Source organism: Hippocampus guttulatus, chromosome 14 (assembly GCF_054856545.1).
Source record: "Hippocampus guttulatus isolate MCC_2025c chromosome 14, RoL_Hgut_1.0, whole genome shotgun sequence".
Taxonomy (NCBI): Eukaryota; Metazoa; Chordata; class Actinopteri; order Syngnathiformes; family Syngnathidae; genus Hippocampus; species Hippocampus guttulatus.
Genome location: NC_141274.1, coordinates 3,237,484 through 3,260,624, shown reverse-complemented (window position 1 = coordinate 3,260,624; position 23,141 = coordinate 3,237,484). Strand labels below are relative to the sequence as shown.

General features: G+C 45.6%; 1 protein-coding gene and 2 non-coding genes across 6 annotated transcripts in view; all 3 read left to right on the top strand.

Moving 5' to 3' along the window:
* The window catches only part of arhgap21b (Rho GTPase activating protein 21b), a 28,769-nt gene extending 12,538 nt beyond the window's left edge, over positions 1-16,231 (top strand). The window contains exons 8-25 of one of the 4 annotated variants that reach the window (XM_086129079.1): positions 1,284-1,310; positions 2,339-3,899; positions 6,429-6,575; positions 6,744-6,846; positions 6,965-7,010; positions 7,171-7,296; positions 7,399-7,698; positions 7,831-7,892; positions 7,974-8,110; positions 8,193-8,335; positions 8,416-8,574; positions 8,643-8,721; positions 8,812-8,885; positions 8,986-9,075; positions 9,180-9,347; positions 9,436-9,544; positions 12,267-12,298; positions 12,393-16,231. In XM_086129079.1, the coding sequence (XP_085985205.1) occupies positions 1,284-1,310; positions 2,339-3,899; positions 6,429-6,575; positions 6,744-6,846; positions 6,965-7,010; positions 7,171-7,296; positions 7,399-7,698; positions 7,831-7,892; positions 7,974-8,110; positions 8,193-8,335; positions 8,416-8,574; positions 8,643-8,721; positions 8,812-8,885; positions 8,986-9,075; positions 9,180-9,347; positions 9,436-9,544; positions 12,267-12,298; positions 12,393-13,892 (4,863 nt within the window). In that variant the 3' untranslated portion in view covers positions 13,893-16,231. Of the gene's footprint in view, positions 1-839; positions 1,311-2,338; positions 3,900-6,428; positions 6,576-6,743; positions 6,847-6,964; positions 7,011-7,170; positions 7,297-7,398; positions 7,699-7,830; positions 7,893-7,970; positions 8,111-8,192; positions 8,336-8,415; positions 8,575-8,642; positions 8,722-8,811; positions 8,886-8,985; positions 9,076-9,179; positions 9,348-9,435; positions 9,545-12,266; positions 12,299-12,392 lie in introns of those variants that run through there. The other 3 variants (XM_086129078.1, XM_086129077.1, XM_086129076.1) reach the window with 3 other exon arrangements.
* A 3,149-nt stretch (positions 16,232-19,380) lies between these two features.
* On the top strand, positions 19,381-19,472 carry trnar-ucu (transfer RNA arginine (anticodon UCU)). Its single transcript is given in 2 exon segments — positions 19,381-19,417; positions 19,437-19,472. It is a non-coding gene; the product is annotated as a tRNA-Arg (tRNA).
* A 100-nt stretch (positions 19,473-19,572) lies between these two features.
* Positions 19,573-19,664, top strand: trnar-ucu (transfer RNA arginine (anticodon UCU)). Its single transcript is given in 2 exon segments — positions 19,573-19,609; positions 19,629-19,664. It is a non-coding gene; the product is annotated as a tRNA-Arg (tRNA).
* Positions 19,665-23,141: the final 3,477 nt, after the last annotated feature.

Below are 23,141 nucleotides of genomic sequence, written 5' to 3'. Positions count from 1 at the left end.
TTCAGCAAGGGTTAGGGTTGCAAGCCAAGGTTAGGTTAGTTTGGTCGCAATTTAGGTCAGGGTTTGAAATTGGGTTCCCCCAGTGTTTCAAATTAGGTTTACACTTTCAAGTCGGGGTTTTTAAGGCAAGGTCAGACGTTCACCAACTAACTACCAGCCATTGTTTTGCACTAACAAATACTAACTTCTGCTTGTTGAACACTGGAATGGAACAATTTGAAACGGTCATCTCCAAGTGTATTTCCTGTACACCCTGCAGCAGTTATTTACATGTGCAATGTTTTAATGGTGATGTGGGCTTCATCGTCACATTTTTACAATGTCCCTCAAGCAATGATCTTAGATGTCATTTCAGCCAGCCCTCGCCCATGTTAACCCCTTCCAATGGCCCTCTTCTGTTTCCAACGGTCCACTCTATCTCATGCCTGTGTTGTCTTGCTGCCAGCCACATGAAAAGTAACTCGGTGAAGGCAGCAAGACAGGCGAAGTCTCTCCATTCAAGGCAGCGGCTACGCCACACATACTAGCGACATGAAATTGTGCTGTGGGAGGCAGCACACAGACTGCTTGGAGACGGGCAGCAGTTGCTTAGCAAAGATACTGTGGGAGAGGCTACGTTCTGAGAGCAGAGAAGAGAGGGAGTTGTATGCCAGGGAAGAGGAGGAAATGCCAAGAGACGGGGAGAAAGAATGGATGATAAGCGGAGTCGAGTGGATAAAATCAGCTGACTGCCTTGTGTTTTGAACAGGTTGATTCTGTGCTAAGGAGAGAGGAGGAAAGATTGGGAGTGGGGAGCGTTGGTTGGGGGGGGGGGTCTCGACCATCAGAGCGGAATGTATAATCAGCAGCTGCTGCTTCTGTCATGTGAGCAGCAGAAGAGAGAGGAAGGGCGAGGGAGACGTAGACTGGAGGCACCTCATTCAGTTAGCGTAATAATGTGGCTGGGTACGGATACAACCGCGGAGGCTTAACAGCAACATGCGAGCCAATCTTGTGCTGCCGCCGCCTCGCCCAGAACAGACTGTCACAGGCAGGTCGTAACGTGGCAACACTCCGCTTGCCCGACGCTTCTTCTGCCAGTCCGTGTATTGCTGTCGCTCGAGGATATTTTGAGCATGCGAAATTCAGGCGATCTTTTTTTTTTTTTTTTTTTTTTGGTGTATTGGCTGTTTGATGTGCTGATCCTTTCCTGACTGAATGTTTGTCTCACTCTGCTGGTATCCTTCTCTCTTCTTTCTTCGTTTCTTGAATGCTCTCGTTTTCACGCCACACTCAAATGGCAGCCTTTTTCTCTGGAGACAACTAATCTGGTAAGCAAAGTGCTGACTAGTGAGCTGTTTGACTCTAACAAGTGGTGCATACATTCGGCACATTATGACTTGCATGTCAGCGTCGTGGTTACCGCACAGGCAGTGTGCAGCTTTTCCGCGACTGCTGTTGATTGTCCACCGGGCATTTCCATGCTGCCGATTGAGATGTGCGGTACAAATGGCCGAATCGACTGCGTTACCTGTTAGATTCAGACCTCCCGCCGGCCTCTTAGTGAAACCTTGCCCAGTTTTCATTCTACTTGTCACATACCATTATTGTGATAAAGGCCAGTGACCTCTGAACTCTCTTGCATGTTTATGCTTTCTCGCGAAGGGCGCGAGACAGAGCCAAACACATTGATTGTTGCCCACACAGCATTATGTAAGATTTGTTTTTTTTTTTTACACCAGCTGGATCAAAGTCCCCACACTAATGCATCCCTTTGCTCGTTGCTCAGACAATATATTAAGAACAAATAGGTTAAGTACTCCACCATTGTTTAAAAAGTGAAAAGATCTATCCGCCTTTTGTAATCAAACAATTTCTTAATAAACAGCATGCAAATGATTGCCGTCCATGTTCATAAAGGCCTCGGAGCATAATCAGGCTAAATATAACTCTCACAATGAGGGAGGGAACCTCCTGTCTCTCTGAGGCATCTTGTCAGTGTGACGTGGGGAAAGGAACACACGAGTTGTGTCACATATTTGATTGTCTTGAAAGAACGGGCACGTTTATAAGTAAAACGTCAGCCGGGGAAAAAAAATCTTTCAGCAGTGCATTGCTCGTAATATTTTTTAAAATAAAAAATACGAGAACATGAATTCAGATGACGACTCCTGACACTCCTGAACTGCCCATGCCTCCACTCGCTCGCACAGCAATACAGGACACCCACATGCGCACGCACGAGCCTCCAGTAGCAATTATGTCACACTTGACTTCTTTTAGCATCTCGTGGCTTGCTGTAGCTTATTAAACACACCTTCTTGTCTATTTTAACACAAGTTTATTGCTCTGTCTCCAGGCCTACTCCCAGGATGCCTACCTCCGGGGTGGCCACAACAGCTACAGTGGAAATGCATGTCACATTCCTGAGCCGCCCCCTGTATGCTACCCCAGAGTAGACTGTAAGCCTGCAGGCATGTCCCAGGCGACGGACTCGCTGGGTCCGGGCATCAGGGGCTCAGCAGCAGCACCTTCTGACCATGGGTACCGCAAGGAGATCACTGTGCCCCCATCCCTTCCTACAAAATCGTATCCAAAAAGTCAGATGGCCGTGTGCATGCGCAATGAAAGCGTGCGGACAGTGGTGGTTCCACCCGACCATATGGGGCGAATGGGTTCAGCACATAGGATAGATTATATGGACCCCGCCTTTGTCAGGGCGAGGCCTGCCTCATTAGCCCAGTATCCTCACCCTCGAAAGGCAGACGTCTATCCTGGCGGGCCAGGACTAGCTCCCTATAGAGGCCCCACCCATCACTACCCGGCCTCGCAACCAAATATTGATTGGCGAACTTACCAAACGTACAGGGAATACATTGACAACAAAGGAATCCATTCTCACACTAGTCGAACTATCCAGGAAAGGCTTGATTGCTTGCGATCTTCCAATCAAAACGCTTTTGAAACGTCGCATCACATTCCCCAGATGGGTTGGGGCCCGAAGGGGATACGGAGGAGGAGCACCTCCCATGAACGCTCTTACCGCAGACCTCCCCCCCACTTCCAAGTTGCGCCGCGCAGTGTCTCTCAGGACCGCATGATCAGTTCCGAGAGGATAAGCCACCCGAGGAACTGGCCACCGAGGAGCATGTCTCAAGATGGCCCGATGCATAAAGGACGGTCACACTCCACGAACTATGTTGACCCAACCGAGATCACTCAGCCCAATGAAAGGACAGGATATCGAAGGGCAGACCCCGGTACGAGGCCCACGAGACAGTCTATGCCGAGACAGGCCATGCTGTCCAGGCCTTCCGTTGGATACAACAACGGCCAGAGGGGGCCGCACAATCCTTCAATGTACACTAAAGGACCAGATTCTCTGCAGACCCACCCCCCACCCAACCTTTCGGACAGACAGATACATTTTGGAAAGAGACCAAGTGGTGACGAAAAAGCTTTAGTCAAAGCCAACCACGCTGGCCACGCTAACCATCAAAGCCGCAACAGGGTGAGAGCTGAAAGCGTGCAACCTGTTGTAACCGAGAAGGACGTGGCCTCGGTCGGAAAAAGGTCCTCTTCGTGCTTTACTCAAAAACCGATGCCTCAGCGGTCTGGCATCCTCAAACCGAGCCACGAAGAGTCTCGAAGCCAGGTGACCGGACGTAGCCTCTCGGAGTCCGAGGTCGTCCTGAGGCCTAAGCCGCCCGGTGGAAAGCACCCCAGCCCTTTGCGTCATCCCTCCTACATTTTAGCTGTCAATGATGATGATGATGATGGCGCAGACTCCACAGCAGACGTAGCGGCGTGCTGGCTTCCTAACGACGCGCGGCGAGAGATGCATATACGTCGCCTCGAGGAGCGTCACACCTCCTGCTCCAGCAATGCGGATGAGTCGTTGGATTCTATTCCATTCATTGGTAAGAGGAAAGTAAATGAGTTTCGAGCTCGTTGTTGCCATGGCAACAGTTGTTGTAACTTGAGTCGGACCGGCGACTCTTGTCATGTGAGGCGTTTAGAAATAAATGAGCGTTGTTTGTTGAGCTTGTGGACTACCAAACCGCAACGCCGTCTAATTGCTTATTTTATTTTGGTGGATTTTGGTTTGTGTACGTTTTCATCCGTTTTCAATTTATTCCTCAGAAATAAATTTACCATCCTAGAATGTTGACATTAATCGGTACTGTTGGCATGTTAAGTGTGTTCGTGGCAGCGACACCCTGGAAAATTGAATATCCATGGCATGGATCCCCATTACCCGGCTGGCTTTTATACAGTACAGTACATATACGCATTTTTATATCAACACTAAAAGATCGTGTTTAAAGACCCTGTAAATTCATAGGTTTGTTTCTAAATGCATGTTTGAATATAATTGCTGAAAATCTGGCTGTCATGGCTTTCCATAGCTGGGCGATGCCCCCCCATATAAGCATTTGAGAAAACTAGAAAAGTGTCTGAGTAAGTGACCCATATGTGTATTAGCGGTCCATCTTTTAAGTGGCTAACACTGTTAGACTCATACATGAGTGTTGACATAAATGGAAGGGGGAAAAAAAAGAAACAATTATGCTGCATATTGAGAGGTTGATTCTCAGGTGGGTCAGCGTCCTTGGTCTCAGAATTGAATTATGGCTTGTACAAGTAGAGTATATGTAGGCGTAAAAAAGATGCTCGACAAAGTAGCATCCGTTGTTCAGGTTGTCGTCGTGGTATTTGATTGGCGCATTCAGCCGACATGGGCACAGCTTTTTAAAGCGGAGACAGTAGCTTGATTTTTCTCATACCTTTGAAGCCTCTTTTTTTTTTATCTATACTTTCTGATTTCTTTTATTTTTAATCTTTGAAATTTTGACAGGATTCTAAAGAGCACTCTTCTTTGTGACTTTACATCTCTGAAAATACATTGAAATATCTGTGACAGAGGAAAATCACACCTTATAGTCTACTTTCAGTCATTCATATTCCCGCCCACCCCCCAAAAAAATAGTTTTGCACTACTTTGTACGCGTCAATTTTTTTTTCTAGATCTGCACTTGAGATTGGCCAAGTTCTGGCTTGCTGTGCGCCATGTACTGTATTGTTGATTTGTTGCAGAGCCACCGTCGACAGTCTCTTTCAAAGGCCCCCCAGTCACATCGATAAGCTTTTGTGCCCGTCACCCACATAATTTTGCATAGTTTAAGTGGTGCATTCTGCATGTACGTTCCAACGGTCGGAAGTGCTGTAATAGTGTTTGTGTACCGCCAAGTCGACACGTAAGTGACCAATATTTCAGGGATGGCAATTTTCCGCGGATACGCGGAAATCCGCCGTTTTATTTCTTAAATTGATCATTTTTGTGAATCGTCTAAATCCGTTGAGAAAATTTTAGGGGGGGTCAGGTACCTTATCGTCGAGTTTTCACGAGCTCTCCCGATCAGTCATTCCATCTTCCGATTGTAAACAGCCCTGCGATTGGACGTGTATGATGTCTTACTTGTTGTGATTGGTCACCCCGTCCAGGCCACGCCCCTTTCCGCTTTTTTCATCACTAGCCATTGCCATCCCTGATATTTAAAATATGCCCATCAGAATAACACAATGCAATTGCATAACGTGTTGGACTGAAGTAAATGAGATTTACGATCAAGACTTGCATGATACTGACCCCTCAGAGACCTCGCATCGATGATGATGATGTTCCGTTTAGTTTGCCCGGTTTCAAAGTTTAGTCCAGGCCAGATCTGGGACAGTGGCTTTAAAATTAACTCCAAATGCATCCTGCTGGGAGAAGCTTTATAATCTGAGCTCTTTCCGATATGTCTCACAAGAGGGGGTGGGATGGACTTTTGACTACTGATTTCTTCATCAGCTTGTGTTGCATATTTTTTTTTTTTAACTGCCATAAGAAAGTCTAGTTTTGATGAGATATGATTTGAAGTTGCTGGTGACATTTTGCATATAAAAAGGCAAAGGCCACCTAATTGTTATGCGTTGAGACCCAGTTATTACATTTTTAGTATTTGTGTTGAGCACAATTTGAATAAATGCAATGCATTTTCAAGTAACTGTAGAAGTTTTATTTTGAAAGATTCTGTCTTTCTTACGTGTAAATGTTGACAAAAATTATACAAATGTTTTTTTATTTAATTTTAAATGTGATTTCTTGATTTCCTGCTCCCATGCTGACATCTATACAAGCGCTTATGAATGAAGTGGCCAAAATGTCATTGCCTTACATCATCATATCATCACTTAGTCGTGTTACTGGCATTTTGCAGGCAATCTATCACGTTAAGCTGAAATAATGTCTTGACGGTTGCTCTACGTAGTCATACGCTTGGTCAAAGAGGGGGAAGGGGGACTGGGCTGGGCTGAGGTTGTTTCCAGTGTGCGACCTTGATGCTGAATACAACTCAGTCAAACATTGCCATTTGATTTGATTTTTTTTCCCTCTGTTGCAATAGATGAGCCCGTCAGCCCCAGCGTTGACAGGAATGCTGCTCCTATTCCACCCTCCGCTGTCATATCTGTCCCACCATCAGTAGCTACAGGTCCTTCTAGTCCCGACTCACCCTGTCCTCCCATTCGCCGACAGCTGTCACATGACCAAGGTAAAAGCGTTTGTGGTTGGTTGGGTCATAGTCATGTCAGTACGTGCTTGCTGATCCATATATATATATATATTTTTTTCCCCCCCAGTCAGAAAGTTGGTTCGCAAGTACACTTAGTCTCATAACTTTGACTTGGAAGTCAGTGATCTTTTCTATGCTCTGCTCCAGAGTCCCTGAGAAGCGCTTTGCTGGATTCGGAATCTGCCAGCCAAACCGAGCGGTCTAAATCCTACGATGAAGGTCTGGACAATTACCAAGAAGAGGGGAGAGGGTATGTTCAAACTGATATCCAGTCATTGCTCTTGTCTTGTTTTCAAATTCATTACATTATTTGATTACAAATGTGATCATTCTCCTTTTCAGTCCTTTAATATATATTCTTTTTCCAGACGATCTTCTAGTAGGCATATGTCAGGTTTCAGAGGCCTGAAAAAGGTGAATTACCTTTGCCATCTTGATTTACATAAGTTGAACGATGTTGTACTAACTAATGGCCGTCGCGCATGAGGTGTTTTGTCATTGTAGATGAACATCGATATCCATCCATCCTTTACAAACGGCACATTTTTGATTCACTTCCATCTCTTCATGACAGACATTGGATGGCCATAAATCTTCCGGAGACTCTGGGTCTCGAAGGGACTCTTCCGCAGATGTCTTTTCTGATTCCTCTAAGGAAGGCTTGCTCACCTTTAGACAACTTTGTACAGATAAGAATAAGGTAGAGCTGGGTCGTTGTCTTTTTGGCAAAAGGGGAGCGGAAAGCCCGCGTATGCATCATTTTTGATGGGTTTAACATGTCCGCCTTGTCTCCTCTGTGTAGCGTGTTAGCGGCGGAATGAAGTCCTGGAAGCAGGTGTACGCGGTTCTGCAAGGTCACACGCTGACCCTCTTCAGGGATAGGAAAGACGCAGTCTTGCACCTCACTGCGCTGCCCGACGAGGAGCCGCTGCGAATCAGCGTCAAGGCCTGCCTGATTGACATCTCCTATAGCGACACGCGGCGCAAGAATGTGCTGCGTCTGACCACCTCCGATAGCGAGTACTTGTTCCAGGCTGAAGGGAGGCAAGAGATGTTGACTTGGATTAAAGTCATTCAGGAAAACAGTAATCCAGATGAAGAGGTGCGTGCGTGTGTGTGTGTTGCCAAGTCCGCTGTGGATGAATCACTTTTTAATTAATTAAAATATCATTTTGTTGTTACCGCATGGCCGAAACGAAAGGTCCAACAGTATATGCCGTTTACATCTTTTCAGAATGCTGCCGTAACAAGTCAGGATCTGATCAGTCGAAAGATCAAAGAATACAACATGATGAGGTCGGCAGGCTCCACTGATTACTTTCGTAACCAAACATTCCCAAAGGATCAATCTCATCGTTTGCATTCTTGACTTAGCAGCGCACCCAGCAGTAAATCGGAACCCTCGCCCAAGACCCCCCGTCAGTCGTTGAGCATCAAGCAAGCCTTTTTGGGAGGGAAGACGGAGAGCAAGAGCCCCCATTCGCCCAAATCAGAAGAGCGAAGAGCACTGAGAGGTGCAGTAAAATCCACAATTACACGTGTTGTCACATCACTTGCTGGAGGGCATTGCCACTGATAAACTGTCTCGTGATTCAGACGATGCCAGTCCACCGAGGGACAGAGGTGCTTGGAAAATAGGCATCCCGGGGATCATGAGAAAGCCGTTCGAAAAGAAGACACCAGCTGGCGTCACGTTCGGTGTGCGGTTGGATGACTGTCCACCCGCACAAAACAATCGGGTGAATCATTGCTTCATTTTTTTTTTCTTCTTCTTAGCTGAATTCATCTGAATTGACGATTGTGATATTGTGTTTTCTAGTTTGTTCCCCTGATCGTGGAGGTGTGTTGTCACGTGGTGGAGGACAGAGGCTTGGAGTACACGGGGATCTACAGAGTTCCCGGAAACAACGCCGCCATCTCCAACATGCAGGAGGAGCTCAACACCAAAGGCATTGCTGACATCGACGTCCAAGAAGATGTGAGTTGTGCCGCCCTTCGAACCCCGCCTCTGCCAAACGGTCTGAGACATCGTTCACTTCTTCACAGAAATGGCGGGACCTCAACGTCATCAGCAGCCTACTCAAGTCTTTTTTCCGAAAACTACCCGAACCCCTGTTTACAAACGGTGAGACTCGCCCCGAAAGCTTATTCTGTGGGAGCTTTCTGTTTTGAAACCGCATGAGCTGAAAAGGCTTTTCTGGGTTCTGCTCAACAGAAAAGTACGCTGACTTTATTGAAGCCAACAGAACAGAAGACTCGCTCGAGAGACTTAAGCAGCTAAAGAGGCTGGTAAGGAATGTTGGCACCGATCCGCGCGCCACTTTTGTCAAATGCGATTGTTCCGAGGAGCACACGGCGCCCTCTGCAACTCTCCTCTTTTCACCCCCAGATCCGCAAACTGCCTGATCACCACTACGAGACGCTCAAATTTCTTTGCGCGCACCTTAAGAGGGTTTCTGACAACTGTGAGAAAAACAAGGTGCACTGGGACATCTGAAGCGCGACTGTCATCACGCATATTCTGTGCATCCGCTTTTCTCACAAAGGAAGCTCATTTCTCTCTCGCTCTTTTTTTTTTAATAGATGGAACCTCGAAACCTGGCAATTGTGTTTGGCCCAACCCTGGTCCGAACCTCCGAGGACAACATGACAAACATGGTCAATCACATGCCCGACCAGTGCAAGATAGTCGAGAACCTCATCCAACAATACGATTGGTTCTTCACCGAAGACTGCGATGAAGATCCTGTTGTATGTGGACCCCCCCCCCAGCATTTGTTCGCACCGTCACCCTTGTGTTCTTGGCCTCATGTTCCTTTTCCTTCTTTCCTTCCCGCAGACCACCGCCGAGCAGGAGAGCACGGTGCAGTCGCAGCCCGTGCCCAACATCGACCACCTGCTCTCCAACATCGGCCGGACGGCGGCGGCGGCGCCGGGCGAAGTCTCGGGTAAGCCGCCGAGATGTTTCACTCAGCGTCGCGCCGCCTCACATCAACGCAGCAAATATTTGTCCCATGCCGGCAAGGTTAAATTCCATTGCTATTGGATTGAAGCGCACATGTTTGTAGATGTACTAAATATTGAACTCCATGCCTGTTAGTTATTTTTGACATGCTTTGGGCTGAGACGGTTTTATTATTTGTGGTTTTAGCCATGGGGGAAAATGTCAGCCTTTTTCTTGATTTGATTTATTTCTGGAATCTGTCTTTGATTTTTCATTGTCGTCGCTTAAATTGTCCAAGTTGTTATTTTTGTTCCTTTCTTTGCTTTTCCTCTCACCCGAGCCTTTTTTTTTTAAATTTTAAATTTCCTCTCCCTGTGCTTTACCTGTGTCGAGACGACGACTCCTTTTCTTTCAGTTCTTTTCGTCCCTTCCTCCTTGTCTCACATGTTCTCTCTCCCCGAAAGCAAATCAAACTCAATGGATGGATTTTTTTTTTTTTTTAACCCTTCTGTGTGTAGTGTGTTGTTTCTCTCCCTTATCCCTTGTCCAGCACTCACACATGACCCCATCTTGACACAGGCCAAGTGGGCGGCGTCTATCACTCGATGATGTCACTGAAGGACTCTGTTTTGTCAGTGGTGGACAGCTGGGACTGTAGGAAGAAGGACGAGTGTTGTGCCCAGTGTAGCTGCCTAGTCTGCAGAAACCCGCGGCTCTTTTAAATTGGGGGCGAAAAGGAGGAAAAGAGATGAAAGAAAGAGAAGTCGGTGTTTGTCATTTTCCTTGTGGTGTGCACGTCTCACATTCAAAGCAATACCCCGCATCGAGGGGGATACACAGCCGCGCTGCCGTGCGTTCTCTCAAAGTCCCTTTTGCTGTCTCTTGTTGTCTTCTAAAGCTGATCGCAAGGACAAGTAGCATGGTATGGTCAACCTCAGGTTCTCTGCGGTCACGTGGCATAATCTGTCCTGATGTCTGGGGGGGGGGGGGCATAGCGGCGGGACTGAGCTGGATACTTGCGGGCACACATGAAATTCCAAACAAACAAACACGGTACAGTCCGTTGAATTGACTGGGGGGGGGGGACTCTTAGCAGGAGGTCGTTTTTATTTCTTTTGGTTTCTACCGCGGTCTGTCGTGGTTTTATTTGATCCTCGTTTGCGTTTGGATTTTATCATTGGCTCATCCTTTGAGACACACGCTGGTGGCGCACAGCCTCGCCACCGCAACGCTTGTCTTCCTCTGAACTATGAATAGACCATCGATTATGCCCCAAGAACATTTTCAGGGGCGCAAGAGCCCTTTGAGGAACTCTGTACAGGAACTTGACTCAAGTTACCACCAGACACTGATGGCTATACTTGGATGCGATAGACTTAATGTAGTAGTTCCCTTTTCACCTCTATGATGGCCCCGGAACTCCTGAAGTACACGAGTGGTAAAGGTCAAATAATGTAGGTAACAATATGAATTGTTGAAAAAATGCCTTTTGCTCAAATAATGTAATCTTAAAACAGTCAGTCACTCGAAGCCTCTTTTACAGCGAGGTCCTGTCAACTAAGAGGATAACAACGCAAACAAGATGGTAACTTGGCTGACAAAAATCCAGTCGTAGTTCAGAGCTTAGTTTCTGCAATGTAAAAAAAAAGAAGAAGAAAAAAGTGAACTCAAAATTTCAACGCAAATGTCTTGGATGAAATTCTAAATTGGGCAACCCGACGAAATATTTGAAGTTTTGCTGTTGTGAAAATGGTCTTTCCCGCCTTTCACAACTCTCAAATAAGAGTTTGCAGAACCAATTGTCATTTGGACTGTCCCCAAACTTCAAGATTGAAGTCAAAACAGCTCAGCAAATCGTTTTGGAGCAAACAGCTTGTTTCCTTTGTGGTGCGAACTAACTTTATTGCCACAAATGTCAAGACGTTTTATAGTTGTTACTACTTGAATGACTGTTTCAGCCCAAAAGAATACTAGCTCTGTTTTTTTTACTGTGTGGTGGCATTTTTTCAGAGGACTTATCTTCTCTTTTTGAATATATTTTCCTTAAGTTGTATTGAAATAGCAGTTCATGTTAAAGGAAGAGTACGGGAAGTCGTGTCGTTTGGACACAGACCTAATGGGAAAAGTTGCCAGTGACACACACTCACTGATCTGTTCAGCTCAGGCCCCTCTCAAATGTCGTAAGTCAGTGCAAGCGCATCACGCCCTCCCCTCTGCGATGCCTTTTGAGTTGGGGGTGGAGGGAGGGGGGGGGGGGGTTACAGCTGTTTGATGGCGGGCGACACGTGATGCTCCGTGACTGACGTTTGTGCCCGTGCTGTGCCGTCGCCACCTCCATCGTGACCCGAGCATGAGCCGCTTGTGTTCGTCTTTGTTTGAGCAGCCGGCAGGGGCTAGAGAGAGGGAGGGGGGCGGGGGGGGTTCATCTCCCCACTTTCTCTCTCTGCGCGCATCCGTCATTTCAGGCTTAGTTTTCGGCCGGCTCCTCTTTTTTTTTTTGTGTGTGTCCACCAAGCGCTTACTTCGTGTGGTTACTCGTCCTTGTCAAGTGTGTCACCGTGCTTCCATCCGGCTGCTCCCCCGAAAGCTCCCGTCTGTCTGCGATGATATCGGCAAGCCATCAAACCTGCTCCTCTTTTTCCTCATCCTCTTGATCTAATCGACGTGCTTTCACAAGGCCACTCACTGCTGGCAGACTACTAATGACTCTCTCCTCTTCGATACAGATTCAGCATGTAGTGACTCCTCCAAATCAAAGGTGATGTTCTCATTTTGTTTCCTTCCTCGCAAGTCGTGGATTCCCCCGCGCCGGCGCAGCAACCTGACGGTGCGGTTTGTCGTCTTTTCCGTAGAGCCTCTGGGCATCCGGGAAGGATCAGTGTAGCAAAGAGATGCTGCGCTCCTCCTTCTTCGTCAGCCGCAAGCGCAAGAAGCCCAAAGACAAAACGCAGCCCAGCAGCTCGGATGACGACCTGGATGCTTTCCCCAGGAAGGAGATCCCGGGGGAGGGCCTGCAGCAGCCTCCCTGGTCTCCAGAGAGTCGCACTGAGGAGGAGGACGGCGCCAGCGAGGAGCAGCAGCTGAGGAACGGCTCTGAGGAGCGGCTCGACAAAACCGTCGGCACCGAAGCGCCGACCGAACTCGAACCCGCCTCACGTGGCGCCGGCTCCCCGTACACGTCGCCCTCCCATTCTCCGAGCCTGAACTGCCACGCGGCGGCATCGGACCCGCCCTCCAACTACGAGGACACGGTCTCCGACCTCGGTACGATGAACAGCACCAGCTCCCGGGCCTCCGTACCAAGACCGAGACGCTGCAGGACGGTGGCGCCGGGACATGACGCCGGCGCCAGCGGGCCCGGTGCGGAAGTTTGCTCTATCACCTCCGACTACTCCACCACGTCATCCATGACCTTCATGACCGGCGGCGAGCTCAACACGCTGAGTCCGGAAGTGCGCTCGGTGGCGGAGAGCCGGGGAGGGGACGACGACGCCGACGACGAGCGCAGCGAGCTCTTCAGCGAGGGCAGGCCCGCGGAGACGGACAGCGAGAGCGACATTTCTGTCTTCGCCGTGGCCAGAGACGCGGCGGCCGCGCACCGTGAGCCGCGCGAGGCCCCGCGACCACTGTCCTCCCACAGGCTCATCGACTGCGACACGCTGTCTCGAAAGAAAGCCGCCCGGCAGAAGACGGACAGCGAGTCGTCGCTGGATGGCTCCCGCAGCGACAAGGATTCAAACAGGCAGCTTTCCGGCAAAGGTCGCTCCACCGGCAGTCTCGGCTCGTCGTCCCGCGGCGAGCTGGATAAGGCGGAGCCGGCGTGGAAGCTGAAGATCACGGACCGGCTGAAAGTGCGTCTGCGCGTGTCGGTGGACGACATGTTCGGCGTGGGCAGCCAGCGGAACGCCGAGGGCCGCAGTAAAAAGAAGAACATCCGGCGCAGACACACCATGGGCGGCCAGCGGGACTTTGCTGAGCTGTCGGTTCTGGGAGACTGGCCGCAGGAGGCCCTCTGCTCGGGCTCGCCCTCCGACCTGTCGGCTGTGGACCGCCTGCGACCAAAATGCAGCTCCCAGGACTTCTCCATCGGCGACTGGATTGCGCGCGAACGTCACCGCACCAGCAATCCCGAGGTGAGCCTGGACCTGCCCGAGCAGCAGGGCGCGCCGTGCGGCGGCGGCAACCCTCTAGGCCTCGAAGCGCCGCCGTCCTCGGACCTCTCGCGTCGCGCGGCCGAGGCTTTGAACGGCGACATGCCGCATCCGAAGAGTCTGAGTTTGTCGGCTACGGCGCATCCGCACAAACTGGCGAGTTCCCAGGTGGTGCACTCGCGCTTTTATCAGTACCTGTGAGTCTGTCTGCGTGTGCCTGGAGGAGTTTTTTTTTTTTGTTCAAGTCGGTGTGATGTTGGTAAGTGAGCATGTCGTACACATTTTGTCATGTGAAGTATGCGTGAGCGGTCACCTCTGGACCTTACTTGTTGTTAAGGCATGGAACAAATACGGTTCATAAATCTATTTTTTTAAAGAGAACTGATGTGGGGACGAAGCAGGCCCACCCTTGAGATTTGTTATGCTGAAGACTGACGAGGCCCTTCCGGGCTGTGAAGCACAGTGACACACGAATGAATGCTTAGTTGGGTGGATTTGAGCGAAGGTCTCGATTTCTAGTTTTTGCAGATGAGCTATTTTTGTGCAAAGAAAAGTTCCAAGAATATGTGAACCAGTTACCAAATGAAGAATGTACAGACGCGCTCGCCGTCGACGCCGACTAAAAGCTTTAGCCTCTTGCGTTGATGCTAAAATGTACAAATCTGCTCCGTGTGTACTTGAATCACATTTTTTGGGTACGACCTGCGCAAGGACTGCCGACGAGGCTTTTCCAAAGGTACAACGCTGACCACAAGAGTGTGGGCTTACTGTATGCACATGGAAAATAATACACTTCTTCATGGTTCTGGAGAGCAGTGAACAAAATGGATTGAAACAAAAAAACAAGTTGGGAGCAGAAAATGGGTCATGAAATCGTGCAAAAAAAAAAAATCTTCACAATAGGAAGTGCCTGACAATGAAATGTTTCGGGTGCCATATTGTCTTGTTCAACAGTACAGTACTGTGAATGACATTTTGTTTTTATTGTTGAATGTCGTTCTACAGGTTCTCTCTTAAGAATAATGCTGAGCTTCCATTCCTGTGGCATTCCACTCTGGTCTTAACACATTTTCTACTTGGTTTTCACAGTTATTCTTTTCTCTCCGTTTTATTTTTAACAACTTGAATGTTGAATATTCACTGTAAAATAATTAACTTAAATGTCCATGCAGACGCCAAGTTTGATCTGCTTTACTTGACCTCTCCATCGCAGGATTCAGTCCAGGCATTGCAGGATGATGATGATGATGATGATGTGGATCAGTGACGTGCGGTGAGGTTCATGGCTACTGAATTTTGACAACTTGATGAGCCAAACAGAGTGGTGTAATTAAAATTAAAAAAAAAAAAGATTAATCAAAACAATCATTAAATCAGCATTCTCTTCTTTCCACGTGTGTTTGGCCAAAAAGAAGCTTGGTTCGAGTAGATTCCTGTGGTGCCCCAATCTGGTGCCTTCGGGGCGCCTTATCCAGCCTGTTTGTCTCCCTCCTCCTACACATCTGAGTGATCAGCTCATCAGCATGGAACTTCAGAAGCCTGATGATGATACGGATCATCTGAATGAGTTGTCTTGGAGGAGGTAGATATTAAAACATTCTGGGTAGAAGTCCTCGAGGATTGGATTTGGACGCCCTTGCTTTTTAGAGAGATGATTGACTAGTATAGTATATTTTAAATATTTTTAACACACGGTTGAACAAAAGAAAAGCAAAAATATTAATTCAGTTCTATTAGCCTGATCTCATTTTCGTCCAAATTCTATTTAAATGTTGTCTCTCCTCTATTTCTGTTGCTTCCCTGTAAAAGTCCTCATTTTCCTCTTTGAGCTTCAAAAATCTATGTTGAATTTTTTCCCAGTAGAGAAACTTTCTTGATCAGTTCCAAGTCCGAATGAAAAGCAAAACTATTGCGCTTTTTAAAGGGCGGGCAAAATAAACAATTGCGAGCGCAAGGTGGAGTAAATCGGCACCATCTCGATCAAATGCTATTCGGACAAAAAATGAGAAGCGTCACTCCACTCCGTTTGTGAGCTGTACAGTTGTCGCTTTAATCTGCACTTTTATGCCATCACCATGACTAATTCGGCATCCAGCCCTTCCCATCTGATTAGCCTGACTGGAAAATCAGAACGCTGTAATTTGGTAATTTTACCAGGAGAGGGTGCTGCCGAACTATTTCTGCTCTTTGGGGCGGATTGCGCAATCTGAGGTGAAGCTGGCTGCTTTGTGCCGCACTTCGTCTTTCTCGTGTTTGAACAGGAAATGTTTTAATAATGAAATCATGGACGTCAATCCATTGAAAAAGCAAAGGAATGGAAAGCACAGAACACAGAGGTAAAATCGAGAAGAAATGTAGCCTCCTGACCGCACGTCCCTGATTGATGGCGCCCGTGCATAAATGTGTGTGTGGACAGTTTTGGTACGGCCAGCGAGGGAGCTCAAAAATCGATGTGGACCGTACAAATGTTGCCTTCGTCCTAATTGGGAGACGAGTGCACAGACTCCGGAAACACTGGAAATAAATTATGTCAATGACAATGATGTGTCGGTGTTGGTTTTATGTGTCTTATTGTGGCCCTGGGCATCCAAAGCAAATGTAGAGTTTTCGGGTAGGGTTAAGCTTCAAATTAGAGATTTAAACAAGGTGGACTGCTTTAAAGTTTGGTTAGGGTTTTGAAGTATAGTTAGGGTTACAGCGTAGAGATTTAAAACTAATTAGGCAGGGTTCCCACGGGTCCTTAAAGTTCATAAAAAATCCATAAAAATTGTAAAATTGCACTCTTAATTGTCCTTAATTTTCAGGAAACTCTTCTAAAGTCAATAAAAATCCATAATAAATTAACCTGTGGTGTTCATTTAATTTGTGTTATTTTCCCCACCCTTCCAATTAATAGTTTTGTTGGAAAATGCGCCTGGCGCCCTTCCCCTCAAACCCTGCTGTCGGGCTGTATGCCTTCCTGGTTCCCGCTCTGCTTTTCCCTCCGTCTCCGATCAGTTCCGATGATGATCATGTAATCACTTCGGGTCATTTTGGGCCAAATTGACATCCAGTATGTCAAATAAAGGGTTAGCTGATTGCCCCTAAAAATAAATATGCACCCTTCCTTTGGCAGCAATGATTTGAACACCATATGTAGTAAGCCGTTTTGGAACCAAAAAAATGACCATGTATTGTAAGGCGTTTTGGGCCGAAAAAAACGACCATGTATAGTAAGGCGTTGTCGGCCGAAAAAAATGACCATGTATAGGAAGGCGTTTTGGGCCGAAAAAAACAACCATGTATAGGAAGGCGTTTTCAGCCGAAAAAAAACCGACCATGTATAGTAAGGCGTTTTGGAACAAAAAAAATGACCATGTATTGTAAGGCATTTTCGGCCAAAAAAAACGACCATGTATAGTAAGGAGTTTTGGGCCGAAAAAAACGAGCATGTATAGCAAGGCGTTTTGGAACGAAAAAAAAAATGACCACGTATAGTCAGGCGTTTTGGGCCGAAAAAAACGACCATGTATAGGAAGGCGTTTTCAGCCGAAAAAAACGACCATGTATAGTAAGGCGTTTTGGAACGAAAAAAAAAATGACCATGTATAGTCAGGCGTTTTGGGCCGAAAAAAAACGACCATGTATAATAGGAAGGCGTTTTCGGCCGAAAAAAACAAAATAGTATAATAAGGCGTTTTTGGCCAGAAAAAAACGACATAGTATAGTAAGGTGTTTTTGAGCCGAAAAAAACGACATAGTATAGTAAGGCGTTTTTGGCCCGAAAAAAACGACAGTATAGTAAGGCGTTTTTGGCCCGAAAAAAACGACATAGTATAGTAAGGCATTTTTGAGCCGAAAAAAACGACATAGTATAGTAAGGCATTTTTGAGACGAAAAAACAGACATAGTATAGTAAGGCGTTTTTGGCCTGAAAAAAACGACATAGTATAGTAAGGCGTTTTTGAGCCGAAAAAAAACGACATAGTATAGTAAGGCGTTTTTGGCATGAAAAAAACGACAGTATAGTAAGGCGTTTTTGAGCCAAAAAAAACGACATAGTATAGTAAGGCGTTTTTGAGCCAACAAAAACGACATAGTATATATAGTAAGGCGTTTTTATTTGTTTTTTTTCGGCAAAAAGCGCCTTACTATACATGCTCGTTTTTTTTGGGCAAAAAACGCCTTACGATAGATACATGGTCGTTTTTTTCGGCCCAAAATGCCTGAGTATACATGGTCGTTTTTATCGGCCCATCACGCCTTACTATACATGGTCCTTTGTTTCGGCCAAAAACGCCTTACTATACATGCTCCTTTTTTTGGGGCAAAAAACGGCTTACGATAAATGGTCGTTTTTGTCGGCCCAAAACGCCTTACAATAAATACATGGTCTTTTTTTTCGGCCAAAAACGCCTTACTATACATGGTCGGGTGTTTTTTTCGGCCAAAAAATGCCTTACTAGACATGGTCGTTTTTGTCGGCCCAAAACGCCTTACAATACATGCTCGTTTTTTTCCGGCAAAAAACGCCTTACGATACATGCTTGTTTTTTTTTGGGCAAAAAACGCCTTACGATACATGGTCGTTTTTTTCGGCCCAAAATGCCTGAGTATACATGGTCGTTTTTATCGGCCCATCACGCCTTACTATACATGGTCCTTTGTTTCGGCCAAAAACGCCTTACTATACATGCTCCTTTTTTTGGGGCAAAAAACGGCTTACGATAAATGGTCGTTTTTGTCGGCCCAAAACGCCTTACAATAAATACATGGTCTTTTTTTTCGGCCAAAAACGCCTTACTATACATGGTCGGGTGTTTTTTTCGGCCAAAAAATGCCTTACTAGACATGGTCGTTTTTGTCGGCCCAAAACGCCTTACAATACATGCTCGTTTTTTTCCGGCAAAAAACGCCTTACGATACATGCTTGTTTTTTTTTGGGCAAAAAACGCCTTACGATGCATGGTCATTTTTTTCGGCCAAAAAGCGCTTTACTATACATGGTTATTTTTTTTCGGCCAAAAAGCGCCTTACTATACATGGTTGTTTTTGTCGGCCCAAAATGCCTTACTATACATGGTCTGTTTTTTTTCGGCCAAAAATGCCTTACAATACATGGTCGTTTTTTTTCGGCCCAAAATGCCTTACTATACATGGTCGGGTTTTTTTCGGCCAGAAACGCCTTACTTTTCATCGTCCTTTTTTTCGGCCAAAAAACACCTCACTATACATGGTCGTTTTTGTCGGCCCAAAATGCCTTACTATACATGGTCGGGTTTTTTTCGGCAAAAAACGCCTTACAATGCAAACTAGCATGTCATCAGGCCCTGTGGTGCAATGGACAGCGCGTTGGACCTTCTAGGTTGCTCAGAAAGAGGCAATTCAAAGGTTGTGGGTTCGAGTCCCACCAGAGTCGACTTTAAGATGATTTGTACTTCTTGCATGAAACCTTTTTCCACTGCAATCTTGGCATTGTTAGGTTGTGGTCTGGTAAAATTCAAACTAGCAAGTCATCAAGCTCTGTGGCGCAATGGATAGCGCGTTGAACTTCTAGGTTGCTCAGAAAGAGGCAATTCAAAGGTTGTGGGTTCGAGTCCCAACAGAGTTGACTTTAAGATGATTTGTACATCTTGCATGAAACCTTTTTCCACTGCAATCTTGGCATTTTAAGTTGTGGTATGGTAACATTTCTAGTGGCATGTCATCAGACTCTGTGGCGCAATGGATAGCGCGTTGGACTTCTAGGTTGCTCGGAAAGAGGCAATTCAAAGGTTGTGGGTTCGAGTCCCACCAGAGTCGACTTTAAGATGATTTGTACTTCTTGCATGAAACCTTTTTCCACTGCAATCTTGGCATTGTTAGGTTATGGTCTGGTAAAATTCAAACTAGCATATGATCAGGCTCTGTGGCGCAATGGATAGCGCGTTGGACTTCTAGGTTACTCAGAAAGAGGTTATTCAAAGGTTGTGGGTTCAAGTCCCACCAGAGTCGACTTTATGATGATTTTGTACTTTTTGCATGAAGTCTTTTTCAACTGCAATCTTGGCATTGTTAGGTTGTGGTGTGGTAAAATTCAGACTCGTATGTCATCTGGCTCTGTGGCGCAATGGATAGTGTGTTAGACTTCAGCACAAAACACCTTACTAAACATGGTAGTTTTTTGGGGGGATAAAACCACCTTATTATACATGGTTGTTTATTTCAGCCCAAAATGCCTGAGTATACATGGTCGTTTTTGTCGGCCCAAAACGCCTTACAATAATGTAAGGCGAAAAAAACGACATAGTATAGTAAGGCGTTTTTGAGCCGAAAAAAACGACATAGTATAGTAAGGCGTTTTTAAGCCGAAAAAAACGACATAGTATAGTAAGGCGTTTTTGAGCCGAAAAAAACGACATAGTATAGTAAGGCGATTTTGGCACGAAAAAAACGACAGTATAGTAAGGCGTTTTTGGCACGAAAAAAACGACATAGTATAGTCAGGCGTTTTTGAGCCGAAAAAAACGACATAGTATAGTAAGGCGTTTTTGGCCTGAAAAAAACGACATAGTATAGTAAGCCGTTTTTGAGCCGAAAAAAACGACATAGTATATAGTAAGGCGTTTTTGAGCCGAAAAAAACGACATAGTATAGTAAGGCGTTTTTAGCCCGAAAAAAACGACATAGTATAGTAAGGCGTTTTTGGCCCGAAAAAATGACATAGTATAGTAAGGCGTGTTTGAGCCGAAAAAAACGACATAGTATAGTAAGGCGTTTTTTAGGCCGAAAAAAACGACATAGTATAGTAAGGCGTTTTTGAGCCGAAAAAAGCAACATAGTATAGTAAGGCGTTTTTGAGCCGAAAAAAAACGACATAGTATAGTAAGGCGTTTTTGGCACGAAAAAAGCAACATAGTATATATAGTAAGGCGTTTTTTAGGCCGAAAAAAACGACATAGTAGAGTAAGCCGTTTTTTAGGCCGAAAAAAACGACATAGTATAGTAAGGCGTTTTTGAGCCGAAAAAAACGACATAGTACAGTAAGGCGTTTTTGGCCTGAAAAAAACGACATAGTATAGTAAGGAGTTTTTGGCCCGAAAAAAATGACAGTATAGTAAGGCGTTTTTGAGCCGAAAAAAACGACATAGTATAGTAAGGCGTTTTTAGCCCGAAAAAAACGACATAGTATAGTAAGGCGTTTTTGGCCCGAAAAAAACGACATAGTATAGTAAGGCGTTTTTTGAGCCGAAAAAACTACATAGTTATAGTAAGGCGTTTTTGGCCTGAAAAAAAGGACATAGTATAGTAAGGCGTTTTTGGCCCGAAAAAACGACATAGTATAGTAAGGCGTTTTTGAGCCGAAAAAAACGACATAGTATAGTCAGGCGTTTTTGAGCCGAAAAAAACGACATAGTATAGTAAGGCGTTTTTTAGGCCGAAAAAAACGACATAGTATAGTAAGGCGTTTTTGAGCCGAAAAAAGCAACATAGTATAGTAAGGCGTTTTTCAGCCGAAAAAAAACGACATAGTATAGTAAGGCGTTTTTGGCATGAAAAAAGCAACATAGTATAGTAAGGCGTTTTTGGGCCGAAAAAAACGACACAGTATAGTAAGGCGTTTTTGGCACAAAAAAAGCAACATAGTATAGTAAGGCGTTTTTGAGCCGAAAAAAGCAACATAGTATAGTAAGGCGTTTTTGAGCCGAAAAAAACGACATAGCATAGTAAGGCGTTTTTGGCCCGAAAAAACGACAGTATAGTAAGGCGTTTTTGAGCCGAAAAAAACGACATAGCATAGTAAGGCGTTTTTGAGCTGAAAAAAACGTTTTTGGCCCGAATAAAACGACTATGTACAGTAAGCCGTTTTTTTAGCCCGAAAAAAACGACATAGTATAGTAAGGCGTTTTTTGCCCGAAAAAAACGACATAGTATAGTAAGGCGTTTTTAGCCCGAAAAAAACGACCATGTATAGTAAGGCATTTTTAGCTCGAAAAAAACGACATAGTATAGTATGGCATTTTCAGCCGAAAACCCCCCCCCCCACCATGTATATATAGTAAGACGTTTTTTGCCCAAAAAAACAACCATGTACAGGAAGGCGTTTTCATCCGAAAAAAAAGACCATGTATAGTAAGGTGTTTTTGGCCGAAAAAAACAACCATGTATAGTAAGGCATTTTGGGCCGAAAAAAAAGACCATGGTGTTGTAAGGCGTTTTGGGCAGAAAAAAAAAACGACCCTGTATCATAAGGCGTTTTGGAACGAAAAAAATGAACATGTATAGCAAGGCGTTTTGAGCTGAAATAAACGACCATGTATAGTAAGGCGTTTTCGGACGAAAAAAACGACCATGTATAGTGAGGCGTTTTCGGCCGAAAAAAACGACCATGTATAGTAAGGTGTTTTTGGCCGAAAAAAACAACCATGTATAGTAAGGCGTTTTGGGCCGAAAAAAAAGACCATGGTGTTGTAAGGCGTTTTGGGCCGAAAAAAAAAATGACCCTGTATCGTAAGGCGTTTTGGAACGAAAAAAATGAACATGTATAGTAAGGCGTTTTTGGCCGAAAAAATATGACCATGTGTAGTAAGGCGTTTTGGTCCGGAAAAAAAACGGTCATGTATACTAAGGCGCTTTTGGCCGAAAAAACGACCATGCATCGTAAGGCGTTTTCGGCAAAAAAAAAAAATCTACCATGATATACAGTAAGGCGTTTTGGAGCGAAAAACCCCCCGACCATGTATAGTAAGGTGTTTTTCCCCCCAAAAAACGACCATGTATAGTAGTGTTTCTCAGGGGGGCGTGAGGTTCCATCAAGGGGGGCGCGTTTGACCTCGGGGAACATGCTTTTTTAATTTTTTACTGTACTCAAATAACATGCAGTTGCACCTCCACTACGTTAGGGGGCAGTGGCGCTCTCATTGGCAGCGTTTGCGCAGGGAGCATTCTCAGGGAGGAAATATGACCAGGCGTATGTAGCGCTTGGCGTCAATGTTACTGCGGAGGCAGACAAAAAAAGATCGATGTGCTTAGCTTACTGTGTCTAAAAATTTTGGTAGCGGACAGCATGAAGCCAAATAAATGAAGGCGTCACTTAAAGACATTATACCCCAATCACGCTGATAAGCTGCTTGAGTTTTTTTCAGCGAAACCGTGCCGAATATTGCCAACAATCATGCCACTTTGTGACTGCTACTTCAGTAAACTAAAATACAGGTCCCGACTACACATTGAGCAGGAGCCGAGAGTTGCTGTGTCCTGCTTCAAACCTCGCTTCGAGCAGCTGTGCATTGCAAAACGTGCTCATTGTAGCCATTAATACCAAATTTGAAACCCTAACCTTTTTTTTTGTTGTTTATTGAACATAAAACATACACAGTAATAATTTGACGGAAAATAAGGTAGATAAAATAGTAAAAAGAAAGAAATCGGTCTTCGTTCAACACAGTTATGTTCAAGGGAGTAGGAAGAAGTAAATTAGGGTTTTATAAC